This window comes from Lutjanus erythropterus, chromosome 10 (genome assembly GCF_056507025.1).
Source record: "Lutjanus erythropterus isolate fLutEry1 chromosome 10, fLutEry1.hap2, whole genome shotgun sequence".
Classification (NCBI taxonomy): Eukaryota; Metazoa; Chordata; class Actinopteri; order Lutjaniformes; family Lutjanidae; genus Lutjanus; species Lutjanus erythropterus.
This window is the reverse complement of record NC_139326.1, coordinates 36,581,886-36,603,975: the sequence shown is the minus strand read 5'-3', so window position 1 is coordinate 36,603,975 and position 22,090 is coordinate 36,581,886. Positions and strand designations below refer to the sequence as shown.

At 38.2% G+C, this 22,090-nt stretch overlaps 1 protein-coding gene across 1 annotated transcript in view; it reads left to right on the top strand.

The window, feature by feature from the left end:
* Positions 1 to 22,090, top strand: part of unc5db (unc-5 netrin receptor Db) — a 200,444-nt gene that overhangs the window by 89,154 nt on the left and 89,200 nt on the right. Inside the window, exons 7-8 of the mRNA XM_084729244.1 lie at positions 11,598 to 11,762; positions 20,318 to 20,503. Coding sequence (XP_084585370.1) covers positions 11,598 to 11,762; positions 20,318 to 20,503 — 351 coding nt within the window. The remainder of the gene's footprint in view (positions 1 to 11,597; positions 11,763 to 20,317; positions 20,504 to 22,090) is intronic.

The window sequence follows — 22,090 nt, the reverse complement described above, 5'->3', positions numbered from 1 at the left end:
ATTTGAAGGGCTAAAAGGCGTTACCGCACTACCTGCAATAGAGGCGCAATCCTACAAGGACTTGGAGCATGCATGTGCTTTTTAATCATAGCACTTTGTGTTAATTAATAGGCTGTGTTGTGTTTTACCGGCACACAGCACACACACACACACACACACACACACACACACACACACACACACACACACACATATCTGCTGCATGTTTTATGACAGTAAACTGTCAGCCTACATTTTTCTGAATATATTTTAATATTTTCCATGTTTAAAACATAAATAAATAAAACATTTTTGTCTTGATTAGATTTCCTGGGAATCCAATTTGCCGGGATAAAACCCTAGTGCATATCTTATATATGTAAGCGATGTAACTTCCAATTGAGTGTATTTCTGTTGTTTGTCATGTAGCTATACCTGTCGTATTTCACCATCTGACCAATGTCTGCTGAGATGTAAGCTAGCTTTAGCCAGCTAGGTTGACATATACACTTTCACAGGGTTTTTGTTTAAAAACTTGTCAGGTGGAAACATTGAAGCATCAGACTTCTCAGCCGACTCAAATTGAGTTAGCAGTAGCTTACATTTGTTGGCAACACTTAAGAAATCTGTTTGTGAGTCATTATTTTAGCTGACAAAATCCACAGTCGTCGGCTAGATATCAGTATCTGCTTTTGTTTACTTCTCTAAGGAATCAGACTTTGTGTTTCAACAATTTATCTTGATTTGATGTTAAATCTGCCACCTTTATCACATAAACTGTGTAAATGCAGTGCAGAACTGGAAAGCTTGGCAGGCGTAGCAACAGTAACTAAGGAGGGCGGTGCTTCGATGTGAGTTCCTTGCAGACAAGCACAAGGAGGCACATGAGTGTGCAAAAAGTCCAATGACCTAATATTCCTGCCAAAAGTTTTGTGTTATTCCAGACAGTCAGCTAACAACCTTGGATTTAAACAATACAGGTTTCAAAAACCAGAAAAAATGTTTTTTGTTAATGCTTTATGAGGAAGGAATGCCTTCAGCTTGGTTGCTCTGCTTAAAGAATCTACACAAAGTGTTTTGGTAAGCAACACTGAATGTAAACATGGCTTTGTTTGCTTACAATAAAACTCTGCAGGGTATGTTTGCCCAAAATTCATCTAGAAGAATGGAGAGTGTTTTATGCACCCACAATTTGTAGCCAGCAATCAAAGCCCAATGTGCTGGTAAACATTGTCTACTTTCTCACCTGTTATCAAAAGGCTCTTACTCCTCCATCAATAATTCTCTCTCTCTAAGTCTATCAACTTCAGAATATTTGTACAAGCCACGTAACATCACATAAATGATTCAGCTTTCAAAAAAACAGATATTTTAGTCATGCACTTCGCTTCAGCGCTAAACCGTAATGTGCTTTCCTTCATTCCATTAATAAATAAGGGCGAGTGGGTGTCATTTTTCTTATGTTTTATGCTTTTACACCCAAGCTTTATATTTATGCACATACACACTATCTAGTTAAAATTGACGGCAACATGCATCTTTTCAAGACAGTGGCTGAGAAAATGACACAGTCAGCCGCCTCTCCAGCCCTGTCTGTGCAGGAGAAACTCTGATGAGGTGGGTGATCAATAACAATGACTCAGCTTTTGCTTTTCAAGGTGCTGTAATGTCTGGCTTTCAAAACTCACTTTCTTGACTCGGGGTCTGAAACAAAAAAACCTGAATTTCTAGACACTGACTGATGTCTCGGTGTCGAAGTTTTCAACCGGTTGCCTCTCACTGCCAAATAAAGCTGTCAGCCTTAAGAGAAGGGGAAAGGCGAGTTCTGTTTGCAGTGTGGAGTTCACATAAAAAAAATAATTAAGTCCAAGAGAAGAAGAATGAGAATAGCCTACTTAAGCAGAGATAAGTAGATCTGTGGCACAGCCGTGGCCCGGAGGCCTCAGGGAATGACTGAAGTAGCGTGCAGCAGAGAGGGAAGGGTGTCGTCCTGTTAGCAGGGGCTGATCCGTGTCTTTGTGGGAGGAAGCGGATGCAGGCAGGAGTGAAGCGTGGGCCGCGGTGAACCCAGCTGTCTGAGCTGCTGATTGACAGGCCTGTCCGGTTCTGACAGGCCAGCCCAGAGCATCGTCTTAATGATGGTCTGAGTGCAGGCAGAGCACGGAGGCTGGATGAGGTCAGAGGCTGCGCCATGACGAGGCAGAGAGCCACTTAACAAGAAGAGACGAGAGAAGGCTGTTAGAAATGAAGCTCATATTGTGGAGACTGAAGTGTTTGATTGAAGGATAGAACAAGTGATTAAAACTGAGTCAATGCTGATTGTTTGCCGTAAAGTATGGAAGCTCATCTCTGCCAGTATGATGATGAGGTTCTAAAATGAATTAGCATCCTGGCTAAATAAAAGTCGAATAAAAATTCAATATTTTATTATGTTGTATATTTTGTAGTTTATTTTGAGATACTAAGTCATTTTGTTATATATTAAGTCATTTTTTTGCTATACTAATTCATTATTTTGAGATACAAGCACATTATATGGCTGTAGTAACTCACTATTTTGAGATACAGACTCATTATTTTGCAATACTGACTCATTATTTTGCAACACTAACTCGTTATTTTGCAATACTAACTCATCATTTTGCAATACTAACTCATTATATTGCAATACTAACTCATTATTTTAAGATGCTAACTCATTATATTGCAATACTAACTCATTATTTTGAGATACTAACTCATTATTTTGCAATACGAACTCATTATTTTGCAATACTGACTCATTATTTTGCAATACTAACTCATTATTTTGTGATACTAACTCATTATTTTAAGGTGCTAACTCATTATTTTGCAATACGAACTCTTTATTTTGATATACTAACTCATTATTTTGCAATATGAACTCATTATTTTGCAATACTAACTCATTATTTTGCAATACTTACTCATTATTTTGCAATACGCACTCATTATTTTGCAATACGAACTCATTATTTTGCAATACTAACTCTTTATTTTAAGATGCTAACTCATTATTGTGAAATACTAACTCATTATTTTGAGAAACTTTAGCATTATTCTCTGTGATTATTCTGTGAAACAAAGTGATTTTTTTGCCAGTGTCATTAATTATTTGAGATACTTTTTTTTTTTTTACTTTGAGATGTGCAAGTCATTATTTTATAATACCAAGTAATTATTTTTAGATACAAATTAATTGTTTTAGTTGCCAAATCATTATTTTAAGATAATAGGTAATTATTTATTATTTTGTGATACTAATACATTATTTTAAGAAACAAACTCATTATTTCACAATACTAACTCATTATTTTGAGATACAACGTCATTATTTTGTAGTACTAAGTCATCATGTGAGATAATAAGCCATTATTTTGAGGAACTGTCTCATTATAGAGACTTACAGGACCTTTTTTGTCCCCATCACTTTGGCAGAAATGTCCTCCCACTGTTTCGTAGTTTCAGCTGTCATCATCTCTTGTACTGAGAACACTAATATGAACAGGATTACAGGAAATTACTATTTAATTTGGAATGAGAATTTTACCATTTTAATTACTTCATTAATCATTAAAATAATTATTAATTATTTAAGTAAATTATTAAGACATTCATTCTCTTATAATTGACATGTAGCATATTTAAATAAATATTTCATAGTTAACGTGTTAAATAAACACACAAGGAGAGTTGTTTGTTGTTTCCTGCTTGTGCTTCCGCTGCAGTTGATTATATTTTTAAAGCAACTGATGCACAGGACTCCTTTACTGTGTCTGGAATCACATTTATTCTTCCAAACACCCACTAGTTTACTGTATTTTTGTTAGTAAATTGAGATTCCTGATTCATATGAATCATCATCCTGTTGCATCACTGACAAGTGTAGTGTTGCATGACTATAATTTTCACATCTGTCACAGACTAAGTAGAAGACAGGGGGTTATTTGAGCACTTATCTTGTAACTGCCACGGTGGCGGCTCAGATAAGTTGTTGTCCAAAAACTATGAAAACGTATCATTGAGCCACAATGAAGTGGACGTGACACGTTCCCTCTGCACAGTGAACGTGGGTATTGTACTTTATTTTGACTGAGTCTGAATACACTGTGTTACTGCTGTAAAATACAGACGAAAACACCAAATCTGGTCCCAGACTGCTCTATTTTCTCATTTTTACTGTAAGTAATGTTTTATAAAAACTACAGGGCTTAGCTGGAGGGAAGTAACAAAGTACAAATACTTCTTTATTGTACAAAAGTACACAAATATCTGTACTTTCTACTCCTTACTTTTTCCAAACAGGCTTGTTATTTTAGTTTTAATGCAGTTGAGGGGAATTATTGATTATTTTTATATTCGCCTTCCAAACATCAATACTGATTTCAACCTAAATGAGTTGGACAATAACACAAAGAAGAGATGATTCCTTGTTGTATCAGTGAATATCACGCACAACAGACTGAACAAGACTAAACACATGAGAGAAAGAATGGAAGCTAATTTCTGCCACTAAAAGAAAAAATGTCTTGATGGTGAGTCATGAATATGAGATTAAAAAGTTAAAATTATGAAAGTAACAGTAAAAAGTTGAAAATATGAGATATATGAGAATTCTGAGTTAGAAAAGTCAACATTATGAGATGAAAAGTCAAAATTAAAATAAAAAAGCAAAATTATGACTAACAATTGAAATTATGACATAAAAAGTTGAATTTATGAAATAAAAAATGATTATTTAGTTATTTGATAAGAAGTCAAAATTAAGATAAAAAGGCAAAATGAAGGGTTGTAAAGATAGAAATATGGGATAAAAAGGAAAAGTTATGGGTTATATAGTCAAAATTATGAGATGAAAAGTATTACGAGGTAGTCATAATCACAAGATAAAAAGTGACAAGTGTGAAAGAAAAGGTCACGAGATAAAAAGTAAGTTGAAATTACGGGATAAAAAGCCAGAATTCTGAGTTAAAAAGTCAAAATTAAGATTAAAAAAAGGCTAAATTATGGGTTATAAAGTCAAGATTATTAGATAAAAAATCTAAACATAAGATAAAAAGGTAAAAATGTGGATCATAAAGACAAAAATATAGGATACAAAGGCAACGTTATGGATTATATAGTCAAAATTATGAGATGAAAAGTCGAAATTATGAGGTAGTCATAATCATAAGATAAAAAGTCACAATCACAAGATAAAAAGTGAAAAGTATGAAATGAATAATCAGAATTGTGAAATGAAAAATCAAAATGACAACATAAAAAGTCATAATTATGAGATAAAAACTTGAAACTGAAACAAAAAAGTCTTATTTATGAGATAAATAGACATCACAACATAAAAAGTCATAATTATCAGATAAAAAGTCAAAATGATGAAATAAAAAGTCATAAGATAAGAAGTAACAGTTGAAAATATGAGATAAAAAGTCAGAATTCTGAGATAAAAAGTCAAAATTAAGATAAAAAGGCAAAACTTTGGGTTACAAAGTCATAATCACTCATCATAAACAATATTTTAGTCCCCCCTTTTTAATGATTATCTTTTGGAGATTTTCAATGATTCATGCTGCAGTGCAGTGGTCCAACAGCGGCAGAACAACTTTTGTTTTGTTTTATTAATCTCAGATCAGTGAATAATTGATACAAGCTGACTCTGACCTGAGGTCATGGTAAAGTTTCACAGACATAAATCCACTTCAGAAAAAAGTGAAGCGGGTTCACTTTTTCTGGCTCAGTTTGGCTCTTGAGATCCTAAAGATCTTAAAGACCACGGTGCTGTAATGAGAGGAGATATAACAGTCAGTGATGTTTGTCCATTGGGCTCTGCAGACACTCTGCAGACAAACTTATCTTGTGATGAGACTGAGTCAGACTGGGCTGCTGCAGAGGCTTGAATCTGACGAAGTACAGTCATCGGGTCTTACAGCTGCAGTTATCACAGGTCCTTGAAAAGTCTAAAATCCAATAAAATGAATTTTATGCATTGAAATGTCTTCAAAATGATTTTGGCAGGTCCCATGGGGTCAGCAGAAAAAGGTATTTTAGCCACATGTGTGAGACACACCCAAAACAATCAATATCCATTCAAAGAGATAGTTCAACCAAAAATGAAACTTCAGTCAGTATCTACTCACCTTCATGCCGAGTGAGCGTCTGTGTTATTTTGTTAGTCTGCAAAACACTGCTGGAGTTTCACAGGAAAACAGTGTTGCACAATCTCCCAAACAATGGAAGTAAATGGTGACCAGTTTTCAAATGGAAAAAAAAAAACATGCTGTAAATAACATTTTCTTAGTCAACTTGGCATTTTGGGGCTTTAGGAGACTTGGATTACACCAGACGATCAGTATGGAGGCACTTTTTTGTTTTTATTCTGTTGGGGTTTTTTTTACGAATGAAAACTGGTCACCATTCACTTCCATTGTTTGGGAGATTCTGCAGCTGTTTTCATGTGACCTTCAAACGGCATGAGGGTGAGCAGATAATGAAGGAATGAATTTTCATTTTTATGTGAACTATCCCTTTAAGTGTATGCTACACTTGTCATGACATCCCTTTTATTTGGCACTACATTTTCTTAACTGTAGCATTCAGCTGTATTCCTACGCATAAGAGCGCCTGCTCATGCTGCACTGCATCACTCTGCTGTTTGGGTCAGACAGTAGCAAGTTCAGACTGAAATCAAACTTTACTGTCCGAGTTACAGATTGTCTAATAGTCAATATGCATTAAAATAAAGTGAGGACCGAAAACTTACTTTGAAGACAGGTCGTCGTTAAACCCTTCTTGGCTGAGAGGTTTTTTCCAATTTATCCTCAGAATATTGAACAAGGTCTGCAGGACAGTGTCATTCAGTGCAGCAGGGAGCTGTGGATGGTCGGTGCTGCAGACTGTACGTGAGACTCTGACGTCCTCTGATTCACTTAGTTCCTCAGGTTGTGTTAAATGACTAAGTCCCCCTCATGGCAGCAGCAGCTCTCCGGGTTGCTTTTCACTGTGATTTGGTGAAAGATTTGTATGAATCGCTCTGCTAAAAACTACATAATGAAGCCAACATTGAACAAATAAACACAAATAAGGCTGCAACTAAGAATTCATTTTCTAGTCAATTAATCTGTCCATTATTTCTCGATTAATCAATGTTTGTTAAAAATGTCAGGCAATTGTGTAAAATGTCAGTCATTGTTTCCCAAAGCCTAAGATGATGTCCTCAAATGTCTTGTTTTATTTATAACCCAAAGATAGTCAGTTTGCTGTCATAGAGGAGTATAAAAAATAATACTCAAACCAATTGATCGTTGATCAAAATAGTTGGCGATTCATTCAATAATCAATTAATGATTGCAGCTCTAAACACTAATGCAAACTGTGCATGTACTTTTTACCAGTATGGATGTAAATGAGGTCTTAAATTACTTTCACAATAGTCAAAAAGGTCTTAAAATGTCTTACTTGTTAAAATCTGCAGATACCCTGCAATCCTTTTGTTTTACAGTTTTATAAATGTCCACTTGGTAACTATCAGTTGCCGGTTTATTTAACATGACGGTGGAAACCCAGGGGTGGAAGTAACTAATTATAAAATACTCAAATTATTGTAATTAAGTAGTTTTTTGGTGTATTTTTATGAGTAGATTTCCAAGTCTGTACTTTTGCTTGTCCCTAAGTTTGCATTACTCTATCTACTGTGCTTAGTTGCTTTTAAAATCATATTTGAGTCCAGTTTTAATTCATATTTTATAACCATTTATCTGCATTTTTGTAGCCATCTGATCACAAACATGCCAATGAACACCAGGACATATGGACCAAAAACAAAACACTGCAGCAGCACAGGTTAGGATGTTAATGGTTTATAATTAGTCAATTAATTGCCTTTAAGAATTTAACCAATTAAAAATGCATTTATCAATATTTAATCAATAGCCTGGAAATGTCAGTACTTATGCCTCATTTAACATGATTTTCTTTGGCAAGACACTTATTGAATAAGGAATATGACCCCCTGAAAACAGAAAAAAACATGAAAATGAGAGCAAAGATGTTCTTTGGAACAAAAAGTTATGAAAATTACTAATGATTAATCAGTTGTTAGCATTTTTTATGCCCCAAAGCTAAGGGCCACACTAGCTAGAGATGTCAGAGAAGCCAGTTCGCTAAATATTTTCAAAGGAAAGTTAATCACTTCAGCCTTTAACTAGCTCTGACGTCCCTGATACAGACTCTGCTTTGAATTTTGCTTCACACTTAACCACTGCTGCACGTCTTTTAAAATGTTGTATTTTCATTGATTTTATGCATTCTATATGCTCTGTTTTTAACTTTAGTTATTACTATTATCTCAATGGGTTTCATTTTCCATCTTAGTTTATCTTTGTGTTTTCTTTATTTTTACTATTATCTAGTGGGTTGTATCAACGTTAAGATGCATTCTACTCTGTTCTCATTTATCTAATTTTACAACATTATTATATGACATTATAATCCTGTTTTATAGTCATTTTGTGACATGGTGCATGTAAATTCTTTGGGTTGTAATGTAAGGAAAATGACCTGGTAGCAATTTATACTAATTGATTAAATAAAGCAATTAATTTAGACTTAATTTAGAAGATTTGGACAAACAGGAAGTCTTTTGATTGAAAGCTGCTATTGATAATGTTAAACATCTCAGATTAAAAAGTAAGTAGTTTTTTAGAAGAATTATTTTACTTTTTTCCAGCACCAATACTTTTACTTGTAATTGAGTAATATTTTAATGTAAGAGTATTTGTACTTGAGTACAGTTTTCCAGGACTCTTTCCACCACTGGTTAAACATATAGTGAGTTAATGAAAACTTTCATATTTGGTTGTTTTGTAGAGAAAAAAGTCCCCTGGTGTTCTGTGGAATTAGGTTTAACCAGAAAAAAACAAAGAGCCAAGAAATACAGGGGCACAAAAATAATAAAGTAGCGTCTGCTTAGCTGCAGAAATGCCACCAAAACAAATTAATGAGCATCTGGTGATTCACCAGTTTAAAGAAAGTAGACATGAAGGATGCAGCGAGCAGCAGAAAAACAAAAAGAAGAAGCCTGGATTATGAAAAGTATCCACGCGGTGTTAAAAGTGATTCAGAGTTTTGCAGTTGTTACAGTTTGTCAGACTGTATCTATTGTTTACCAGCAGGCAGATGAGCTCATTCAACAGAATCACAGCAACAAGTCATAGGGGAACTGTCAGGAGAAACAATATGCATACACTCAGCAGCGACTGCGGTCAAACTCAGAAGCACTCAGCATTCTCTCCGCATCATGCAAACACATCATTTGCATTTCAAGTAGCTGAGAAGAAACCACAAACAAATGCAGAGTGTAGGTAGGGACTATGGAGCACCACAAAGGAAGATTACCTTCTCCGCCGCCCACAAGACTGTATTATCGGCATCGCAGCAGCTGCCAAAGACTCTTCAGGCGCCATATGGTCTCCCAATATTTGTTAAGCTAAGCATGATGAGTTCTTCCTTGATCAGATGACAGAGCATGGCGGAGAAATCCCAACTATTAGCATGCACCAGGCTGTCTTGGTTCCATTGCCTTGCATCAAATCCCATTATATAAACAGGCCCGAGGGTTAATGGGGAGAAAATGTCTCTCAAGCTGTACCACCAGCTCACCCCGTGTACCGCATGTCATATTAAGTGTATGTGTGTGTGTGTGCGCTACTCAGGGAATATTTAAATGTTTAATGTGTGTAAATATAGAACCAAAATGAAAGCTGAGACAGTGTCTGGCGGTTACATAATATCTGATCTTCGTTGACATTTGGTTCTAAAAAATTTTATCTTGAAGAAACAGTCATTTTGGGAAATGTAATTAAAATGAACCTCTTGTCAGGTTGTGTTAAGCTATCTAAGTTATGTCTGTGAAAGGAAAAGGGGAGTTTTTCTTCTAAAAAATATTCTACATGTTAGAAAATAGTTGCTGACGACATGAAAACACTGAGAACTATGAAATACTGAATTGTGGAGGTAGACTGCTAAACTGCTGCTCACGATTTGTGTTTTGTTTTTGTTTTTTTGGATGGACCTGAAACATGGCTGGGTGACATGCCAGAGCCATGGTCCTCGAATACTATATAAGCCCCATGAAAGGACACACGAACAACACCGCCTCCCCCACCCTTCACACTCCCTAATGGTCAGTTATGAACGTACCTTCAGCGACTCTCTCAGTCTAAATCAGCCCAGCAGTTCACTTCAGCTCACTTCAGTTCCAACAACCCGACACAGAAGGAAAAAAGAGAACACTGCTAATTCTTTCATGATTCTGAGACCTAATTTTATATAATTAATGATTTTTTTAATCCTTCAAATTTCGCTGGGTGTTTAATAACGTGTTTGTGTGGTGTGACTTTATATGATGTTATATCTTGTTTTTTAATCCATATACTTGTAAAAAGAGAAATGTAAAAATTTTAGGGCAATTTCTTTCCAGTAACATATGATCGATCACTTCTTAAAGAAATAGCACTACACCTGCGTCTGACTGTCTCATATCGAGGCTGTGGGGCTTTGTTAGATAGTTGTTTCCTATAAAAATCTCGAAAGTAAAATGACAAAATATGTTGTGGTGTTTCATGTTCAGTCTTATTCCAACAGCAGGTCAAACATCTGCAACTTCCATAAGTTGTTGTGTAACTCTGGCATAAGGGAAGAGTGCATTTGATTTATTGTTCTGTTCACAACCAAACCAACACCAAAGTGTTTTGCTTTAGTGAAAATAATGATTCAGTTATCTGCTTTTTTAATGTACACATTTTAAGAAACGTTTTACTCATTTTCATCTCTTCTTTGTGCCCAGTGCTCTGGAAATTCAAAGACTTTACACTGTCTTTTACATTATAAGGATTTTGAAATATTTGTCAGTGTTCAGAAATTATTCTGCAGCTTTTACACCATTTAAATAAATCATTTGCTATACATGATGGTTCACAAGTGTTTCTAATCTCTTTCTACACCATACAGGCGTTAAACAAATGAATGTGGGTGGCAGGAAGGAGAACAATACGAAGCGTTGAAGCAACGAAGGTTAGGGTGGCAGTTCTGGCAAGAACTTCAGTCTACTTTCATCCCTGGTGTGACTTTGGTGTTACAAAAGATAATTCGGATTCACTGAAGTAACACAATGGCGCTATTCGCCAAAAGACTCTGCTTTGGAGAGAGTGATGTTTGGCTTATATAACAGTAGTTTCCCATAGGAAAAAACTGTCTAACGGCAAGGTAAAGCAGTGAAAATATTCTAAATATAGCATACACCTACACTACTTTTTAGGTGGGCCTGTTTTAGATGACTAACATACATTTTGCTGCTGACCCTCTTTACAGCAGTACATTGCTTAACTTCCTGCAGCAGTTCTCCTGTTGCTTCTCCAAACTGAGGTTGTGGTAGCTGACATCTACTGACCACGCATAAGAAGCCTACTTCACCCAACCCCACTTCAAAAAATCTGAACTATCCCTTTAACTCATGTGCATAAGGTCTTTCTGTTTGTCTTTTTGGATTGTGTGCAGACACATGCAGTATTTCTGTTAATCTTTTTGTCCTCATGTTGCAGTTGATGGAGGCTGGGACGAGTGGAGCGAATGGACCGTATGCAGCAGCCAGTGCGAGAGGCAGCGCAGTCGGGAGTGCAACTCCCCAGCGCCCAGACACCGCGGCAAGATGTGCGAAGGGGACAGCGAGGCCACCGAGAACTGCACAGATGGACTGTGCACCCAGAGTAAGGCCTTTCTCCCTGCTGTGCATCATCATCATCATCATCATCATGATGGTCATCATTTTTCTATCATTACCACCATCATCATATATACACTCGCTGTAACATGGCACATCATCACAAGCATGTTTGGGCAGGAGGCGTGCGTTGAGAAAAAAAGAAAAATCACTCTGTGGATTGACACAGATCCCCCCGTGCATGATAATGTCAGCGCTCTTTCTCCTGTGTGCTGCTCACTTGACATATTGTATGTCATACTGAATCTGTCACAGGGTAAGAAGTGCAGACATTCACTCTTGAATGATGCTTGACGTTTGGAATGAAATGTCATTGCACTGTTTGGGTCATGCACATGCAATGACTTCAAAAAAAAAAAAAATCAGTGTTGTACTCACAAGTGGAAGCACTACTGTGAATAACGACAACAGTACAGGGCCGAACAATACATTTTTATACCACAACTGTGATTTGAACGAATGCCATTTTCAAATCACAAGAGGCATAATTTTATTTTTTAGCTTGCCTTAATGTTTAAATGAGCTGTAAGGTTTAATAAAAGTTCCTTCCTCTCGGGACAACCAGTGCAGCAAAGTACAAAATCTAGGTCTTGGCTGTCTTTCACTCTCTGCATGCTGATGTCCATACTATTCATTCTCGGCCAAAAGTTCATCCCTGGAAAAAGCAATACCACTTTGTGTCATGTTAAAGGGTAACTTCGCTATTTTTCAACCTGAGCCCTATTTTCCCATGTTTTTGTGTGGAAGTGACTCATTTGGACAGCAGTGGTTGAAATTGGTCCAGTATTGAGCGAGATCGCAGCAAAATTAGGTACAAAAGAAACTCTTTTGGGCAAGTGACCCTCTGCTAAGGACCGCCTCACTTAGTCACTGTTGCTACACCTTACACATTGAAATTGCGTGTAACTGTTGCAACACTAAGCAGCCTCTCATTTCTAGCTGATGATGGTGGATTTTGTCGACTATATGATGACTATCACTGGCAGACTGGATAAGTTTGACTGGCTAATGTCAGTTAATGCTAAGTTCTCCAGCAGACTTTTCGGTGTTTCCATCTGACACGTTTTCAAGAATAAGAACCCTGTGAAAGTCTATTAAATATGTAAAATTACTTAATGGCTTTGTACGTGATAAAATGTTAATACTAAAAGACTGAGGATAAAGCTACCTCTCAGCAAACACTAGTCGGATGGTGAAATATGACACATACATGTATATAAAGACAGAAATACACTCATTAACAGCTCCAACTTGGACCTGTGCTAAGCAGAGACATCTCTTGCTTGCTGGCCTTACAGCTGCACGGCAGCTATAGCTTGCAGATGGAAAGCTCCACTTTCTGTCAGTATATAAAGTTGTCTTCTAACTTCATAGACATAACAAGTGTGGTGCACTTGGCTACCAGCATGCACCAGGCAAGAACAGAAAATCTATCACACTGGAAACAAGCTATCACTGTAACTAAAGATAGAAGTTTTTGTTGTTGTTGTTTCTTTTCTTATAGTTGTTGGTGAATTTAGGATCACTTTATGGGTGATCTATCAGCTTGTATTCCTACCTTATATAATGATGTTTAAATTCCAATAAAGAAATTAGCACAAAAAGAAATGTACTCATTAATGTTAGAAAAGGGAGTGCAGGAACTGGATCAGACAGGCCAGGATCGCCCCAGGAAGAGAGCCGGGATAAGAGCTAAGCTAACCCAGCTGAGACCTAAGAGAGCGAGCCAGAGAGATGCCCACTTTGATTTTGCACCAGCCCACATCCTTCTCCTACATAACAAATGCAGATGCAGTGGTATCTAACTAGTTTGGCTGGAGGTAACACTACTAAATGAGCAGGACATGCTAACATTCGCAGCGTACATTAGAGCAGATAGACAAAGTTTAATTCATTCTTGTGTTTCTCATTTTCGAGAGACTACAAAAAAAGACGCCACCGTCCAGACTTATGAGACAAAGAGTATTGGTCTACTCAGAGCCCCATGCATGCTGCTTCCACACGTAGAGAAATGCTAAGCTTGACAGGCCCACGGCTCACTAGTTTCGGTTGCTACTTCTTGATTAGACTGTTGCTGTTCACAGGAGGGGTCTAGCAAAGGCGACCCGTCACAGTATGTCCACTTAAGTTCTTGTTTTGCCACTGACAGGCTCAGTGTCCGACAACATCATGGAAAGGATCCCTACAAACACAGACATTTTTTTTAAGAGTAAGAGCCATTTTGTTTAACCAGAAACAGGCGATTTATCGCTTCCACCAAAGCCACCAGACTCCATTTACAAAAATATTGATTTTATTATCGTAAAAACCAAATTCAAACTCATCAAAACCATCTTGGTTCTATTCTATTCTTGGCTCCTACTGTCAGAAACTCTGCTTTTGTTGAAATAAACCCTCAATTCTCTCCCTTGGGTGCATAGGGGGGGCGGAGGGGACATGTCCACCCCAACTTCTAGAAAACTTGAAGTTGTCACCCTCAATAAATTATTTCAACATAAATCAAAATATGTCCCTACCATGAGACACCTGCTTGTAGAATGGAGTTTAGTTTAACGGTCTGCTCACTTGAAGGACCACTGAGAGCAGAGGGTATTTTAACATGAATAATTCACATGCATTGAACTGACCTACCTTCTAATAATGAACCTTGTCAACAGCATAAAGTAACATATGAATTAGAGCTAAAACTGACCTGTTTTCTACTTCACTTGGCCGTAAGGTTTTACAGTGCAGGCTATTTTGCAGCTGACAGTTGTCATGGTCTCACTTAATATTGGTCCAATTTAAAATATCGTTGTCCTCATTAGTCACTTGGGCAGAAAAACATGGAAAAACTGAGTCCAGGTTGAAAAATACTCAAGTTACCCATTAATGTTTGAAGAGACAGAGAGAGTGGAGAAAAGGGCTGTGAGTCTTTTTCTACATCTAGCTAATAATAGTGTAGCTAGCTCAGTTAGTGGAGAGACAGGTTGAAGAGAGTGAAAAAATCTCCCATTTAAACTTTGAAACACAACTTATCATTCATAGCTTTACACTTACAATATATTACACTTATTCATAGAAAAGCTTTAAATCTATGAATTAGCTTTCCCTGTGAGTGAAACTAACTTTAGCTTTGTGGCTACACCGTAGCACTACAAGCACTATTATTAAGGGCTGTCAGTCAGATGTGTGCTGCCTTCAAATGGAGTGCAGGATCTCATGATTCAGATGTGGAAAGTTATTAGAATACCGCTGCTAGGCAACAGAAAAATAGACGCCAAAATTCTTGGTTGTCGAAGAGGCCACAGAGGCTAACAGTGTAGTGAGCTAGCGAGCTGGTAAGGTAATGAAAAAATGAGGCCATTGGCAATATTAACATTTTCCTCAGACATACTGTGAAATTACATCGATAAAGGAGAAATATTAAAGGAGAAATCTGCAATATATTTACTGTAATAAATCATAAAATGGCTAGAATATGTCATCAGAGGTAAAGGAAATAAGCTGAAATATTCACTTCTCTGACAACAATACTATAGCCGTGAGGTCCCCCTTTAAAATATTATTAAAATATTCCATTAGGGGATGGAATAACTGTTTTTGTATGCTGGTTTCATGTTAATTAGATTTCAAATCAGTGCTGAATGTTTCCCAAATGAGCCTGTGTCTATTTATGAGTTGTAAGAAGTCATTAATAATTTTGTAGAAGGAGTAGATGTTTATAATATGTTAGTTAAGTCTGGAAGTGAGACAGGCAGCCGCTCGTCGTCCATAGAGTCTATTTTCAGAGCAGTGGGCATTAGTTTTCAGGATAACAGGCTTAACTTTGCATTGACAGACAACTGGTAGTTATAAACAGCAGATCAGCTTACAATTAAGGACTTGTTGACACTTGTTCTCGTCAATTTATGATGTTGCACACGTCTCGCACTCCTGCAGTGTTACTGCAGCCTGCCTGAGCCTCCTTGCATCTGAGGAGGAGCAGGCAGGGTGGTGGGGGTGGGGGTGCGGAGTGATGGACAATCCACTTCAACCATATATCGTATAGCCTATTAAATTGGATGTCAGCTGATTTAATATACCATCGATGGCTCCAACTCGCTGTTTGGACTGCTGTGCTTATTTCTGGACAATTGCAACATATTGCTCCTTTAACTTACCATCCACCAAACAATGAACCATGCTTTCCACATTTCTGAAAAGTCAGTTAAGTCATTACAGCTCAGAGCCTTCAGAAAATGTCAACTTGGTTGTGAATGCTACAAGAGGGGGGCATTCATGTGGACACTTCCCGTGATTACGGTAAATATGACCCCACTCAAAGGCAGCAGTCGGAACATTGTCAGATTTCACTCACCAGCAAGTTTGTCCTACGCAGCTGTTATCAATAAATATTAGCCCTTCAAACTAAATTAATTTGGAATTTCTAATTTATATAGCATTCAAATATATGCTGTTTAAACCACCAATAGACTGCTGCTGGAATGAGCCCTAAAATCAGTGTTTTATGAATGAAAAAACGTCTGTGATTTTCACGTTTTGTTTTACGGTATAAAATACATAAGTAAATACCACATTTGTGAATTTTTAAGTTTTTATGTGTTTTAAAAAAAATGTGGTTGCTAACAAGTGGCTGAATGAAACTAGGCTTTAACATTGAAATCATGCAGCCATGATGTAGTTTGTTTATAGCCTAACAGCAGATTTTTACTTCTGGTGATTGTATTTATTCTTTAAAAATCATAAATGTGGTATTTGTGACCATAATCAAAATTAATTATGAACGTTTGTTTGCCACAATGGTTGTTGCAGTAATCCAAAATCCCATGGAAAAATCCCATAGGCTTTTAGTGGTGGGAACCAGAGCAATGCTAACTTCCAGGTTGGCCTACAAAAATATGTCATCCCTGCAGCACTCTATACAAGAAAATTATCACAATTTAAATCAAAATCTCAATATTGTTCAGAAAAAAATTGTTCAGCCCTAGTAGAATGTACTTCGTTATGATCATGATGTTCATTTTGGTTTCCACAGTATGCTTTTAGGGAAGGTCTGGTAGAAAAGCGTGACTTCATTCCTCTTAAATAAATCAACTTTGTATTTTGGACGTGTATTAGGAGATGATTAGCCCACTCAGTGTTATTTCCAAGCACCTTTATTTACGGTGATATGAGGGCAGTAATGATGCCTGCCTGCCTGCCTGGCCATTATCAGATACCGCACAGTCAGCAGAAGAGGGTGCTGGATCTGAGACCGAACTTGTTAGTCACTTCACAGAGGCTCGGACTTTAATCACCACTTTCTCTCCTCTTTGTCTCGTTCTATCTCTCTGTCTTTGCAGATCGAAAGCTGCTACATGACGTTAAACCTCAAAGTGAGTCTTCCTCTGTGGATTTCTTTCATCTTCAACTCTTCCCCACTCCCCACATGCCACTAATATGTCATGCCCTGAGTTCCAGGGGCAAGAGATGATATATTCTGAGTTTAAAGTTAGCAGAAAAGGGAGTGACCATTTGCATTCTCTCAGCACATGCTCTTGAAACATCATGAATTACCACCTTTTAGTTGACTTTGAACGGAGCAACTCCTGTTTTAACCCAGCAAGTGCTCATTACGCATGCATGTCATTATTCAGTGCCCGACTTTTATGACAACCGTGACATCACAGCTGCTTCTGCTTTGAGCCAGGAGATATATTGGTTGTGACAAGTGAACATGTGCTATGTTGTGGAGAATTAATGGGTTGTAATCATTGCAAACGAGCTAATTTGACCAATTTATGGCGCTGTCCTCGCATTCCTGTGGCGGCTTTCAATCACTCGCCAGAGTTAGCCCGACTAAGTGATTGTCAGGTGCTAGCTTGAGTGCTTTCATTAGCCTGCCACATTAGTGTAAAAGCCGTGCCTGCCACCGTCGTCGCAGGCTTTAAGGAAAGCTTGAATGACTGAGCGGTGAGTGCATCAAGCTGGTATCTGGCGAGCGATCGCCCTGGCAGGAATACTCTAAATTAATTTGCTTCTGATTGGTCCTTGCGATGACTGGTGACCACCGGCCACACCAGCATGGGCTCTGACTGCCTGCGCTGTGAGATATCCATCACAGCTATTGGATATAGACCGGTGGGTCTAAAGGCAGTTAGGCTAATCACCCTCCATGTTAGCAGCTTGAGTGTGATATGTAACAGTTTAGAGTAACGGCTGGACATGTTCATCTATTCCTATCTGTGGTGCATAATGTAGCATAGAGAGATGAGACAGATGGTCCGCTCCATCTTACCATCCTCCATCCTTCTTGTTCCATTTCCATGCTGGAGCCAGTGTAACACATTGTAACTCTTGCCTGTGTCTGACCTTCAACATCCACATAATAACAGTATTGTCTCCACTGCCTTTTTTCTCCATCTCCTCCTCACTGTTTCTGGGTCTTTATTAATACAGCAAAGACAAGGCTCTTTTATGTGCAACACAAAAAAATTCTTTTCACTTTTTTCTGGCAATGCTGTCTTCATCATAGTAAAAAAAACACAATAGATCCTGGTGCTGGAGAAATCTCACAAGAGCACATTTACATAGTGTAAATTCTCAAGTACTGACCGGGGCCTTTATTTACCTCAGTGGCAGAGAGAACCAGGCACATATTTCTAATTTCCCCTGCTCCCCCCTGTTATTGTAAACTCAATACTTCCACCATGCTGTTCTTCCCCTGCTGTCTTGATAAATTCAATATAATGTGCATTTCTACAGCACCAATTCCATCAGAGCAGCAAGACTGACATCAGGTAGCCCAGCTTGCCTTTTTTTCCCACCAGTGATATCAAAATACCATGAATGACACCCACCCTCGAATTTTCACAATAAAAGTATTGCAGCCTTTCTTTTCTAGGCAGGCTTTTAATGTTAGAAAAATTAGGAAGTGCTGTTTTGATGATGATAGCTTAAAAAATAACATGCACATATTTTAGAAAAGGTATTTTTTTTATTCCACACACTCTTATTCCTGGTGGCACCTGGTGCCTACATCAACCACAATGCAACACAGCAGCCAATTGTTTGATTGGTGTGTCATTGACCCCTAGATGTATTATATACATAAACTCAGCTGCGAGTTTCCAGAGGTGAAAATCGCATTCATATTCTGCACAGAGGATTTAGATTATTAATCACAATGTTGTAACCAACCAATGCAGACTTATAACCAGTTATGACGAGCTATGAGAACAGTGTAGATCACACAAGTCAGTTTGATATTACTAAAATACCCTCAATGCTAATGTGCAACAGCGAGGACTGTGATTGGTGGAGCTTGCTGTTACCATGGAAAAGTTTACCGTCCCTGAGAACAGGTAGCTCCGTTAGCAGTCTGGCTAGTTAGGTAGCTAACGTGAATGGTGCTAATGAAGTTGTTATGCCACACTGAATATAATTTATATGCACACATAACACAAGCTACAACATATTACAAGATTTGTAATAACAGTATAAGCACCAAAATAAAGAAAAGGATTAAATTTAAGAGAAAGTGGTGTCATTCACAATGCATTGTGGGATGGGTAGTTTCTTCACTGTTAAAATAATCATGCACACAGTTTTGTACCTTTGCCTTTTTTTGTTCTGAATCAAATGTTTTTATGTTTGCGAATCATCTTGTAGTTTGATAGTTTGGTTCCAGGCTTAAAACTCTTTACATAAGGATCTTCTGGAACATCAATGAATGAATGGGGAAATTCACTTCTGGAACCATAGCTGCTGAAAAAGTGGGCGGTCACTCTTGCGCTCTATTCACCACGTTCACGTGGCAGCCATTCCCCATGAAATGAAGAGCACCTACTCAGTTTGTTTTGGAGGATGTTGCCGAGGCCTTTTATATTATCCCACTTCTGCCGTGATTGCATTAACATTCCAACGTCCCTTTCATAAACATTGCAGGAAATTAAACACTTCCTTTAGGGGGGGAAACACCTCTAAAATGTGTTTTTAATTGCTAATCAGTAGCTTTTTCATGCCTAATAATCACAAGGAGAAAAAACCCTTGAATATTCCTCTGATATCACACTCGGTTATTTCTTTTTTACTAGAGTGAAAGTAGTTCCTACTTGAAACTGCTCGCAACAAGGTCTGTGGATTATCTTGAGTAATCAGGTCATGATTTATGGAAGAAGACATTGCGGTTGAGTTTTTCAAAATGTGATTTTTTTGGCACTTTGAGCATCACAAGCTGAGTCCCATCTAGTTCCAGTTTACTGGAGAGAAGGCAGACTTCTCTAAATTCGAAATATCAAAAGGAAAATTATGTATTGTTCATTTTAGGGTGAACTGTCCCTTTTCCATACATGCATAAATCAAAAAATACATCAGAAGTATGGCAAAGAAGAAAGTATGAATTGTACTGGTGCAGCTGAAATGGACATAATACTAAATTTTACAAATGTTGGGCTTCAGTGTTTGCTTTTTTTCATTCGTGCAGACCACAGCCCCGGTTATATTTCTGCCATTATTTGAATAGCAACTTTCACATGAGAATTTACGCATGCCTCCTTGTCCACGTCTCATGTGTTTCAGGTATGGACAGCTCCAACGATGTAGCTCTGTACTCGGGCCTGGGCGCCGGCATCATCGCCGTGGCAATCCTCGTGGTGGCTGTCATGCTATACAGGAAGAACCACAGCGAGTACGGCGTGGACGTCATCGACTCCTCGGCGCTCGCCGGGGGTTTCCAGTCTTTCAACTTCAAGACCACGAGACAAGGTAAGAGAGAGCGCCATCAACCCCACACTGACACGCGCCGACGGCCACAAGGCCAAACGGCAGTGTCATCAAAGACCTCTGCGACAGGGCCGCCCCGCTGATTGATGGCATTTGTTTGCATGGAGCCGTGTGGCTATCTGCTTAGGATTTATACCCCCATAATCAGTGAAAGGACCTGTCCTTCCATTTTGACAGACCTGCTCCTCTGTTATTGTGACGCAGGAGATAATCAATCTGTGATAGAAGCCGGCAGCGCTCCACCCCCCCCCCCCCAGCAGACCACACATTTGACTGTCAGGCAACCAATCTCCTCCATCAGATTACTCCGGCCTAAACCACTGATGGATAAATGTGAGGGGTATGGAACAGTGAACATCAATTCAATTTTTGTTGTGCACAGCAATAACTTCTGTTGCGTATGTGACTGTGGCTGTCCCAGCCAGCTCCGCTACAGGCATTCATATTACTGTCACTGACACTTCTGGGTTAGCGCAAGTGATAGCCATCGTGGCGAGGGGTGATCCATCCTCGCCCCCGCCGTGACAGCGCCGTGAGAAGATCTGCCGAAGCCCACGCTGTGTGCTCCCCCCCAACTCTCCCAAGGCCCGGGGAGTCGGTCAAGCTCCACCCCCTCGTCACACGATAGGAAGAGTGTGAGGAAAACAGGGGGGGGGGGGGTGAGCAGGGTCCACATTCAGCAGGTCATCAATCCTATTTAAATAGGGCAGCTCTCCCCGCTGCCTGCCTGCTGTGCCCTCCGCCGGCCACAATCACTCCTTTCCATTTTCATCTCTTTCAGCCCGGTCGAGGCTCCCCGTGAAATGTGGAACACTTCCTCAGCCCCAGTTTGTTTTGCAGGAAGTTGTCAAGGCATTTTAAACTAGATTTTTCAAGTATTTGTACTTTACTTGAGTATTTATTTTCTGTTTTACTTTTACTCCCTACAATTTTACACAAATATCTGTACTTGCTACCTCTTACATTTTCATCATTTTACTCTTAATGCATTTAAGGGGAATTACTGATTATTTTTATTTTGCATCTTGTGTTCTGCCTTCCCAGCATCAAGACCAATTTCAGCCTAAATAGATGAAACAATAAGACATAGAAAAGACGTTTCCTTCATGTATAACACACACAACAGCTGTAATGTAAGATGTAATATGACGAAACAAGAATAAAACAATCAAAAAGACATAACAAGACGAAAACAATATAATACATAACAAGATGAAAACGTCATGATACTTCACAAGACGGAAACAACATGTTAAGTAACAAGACGAAAAAAATGTCACGATAGGTAACAAAATGAAGACAACATAACAATAGGTAACAAGACAAAAATTATGTAACAATATGTAACGATGAAAATGACGTAACAAGATGAAAACACTTTAACAATATGTAAGAGGATAAAAACGATGTGACGATACAAAAGGTAAAAGCAACGTAACAAGATTAAAACAACATAATATGTAACATGGCAAAAATGGCATAACAATATGTAACAAAACAAAAACAACAAAAAAAAAACATAACAAGATTAAATCTATGTAACAATACGTAACAAGATGAAAACAATGT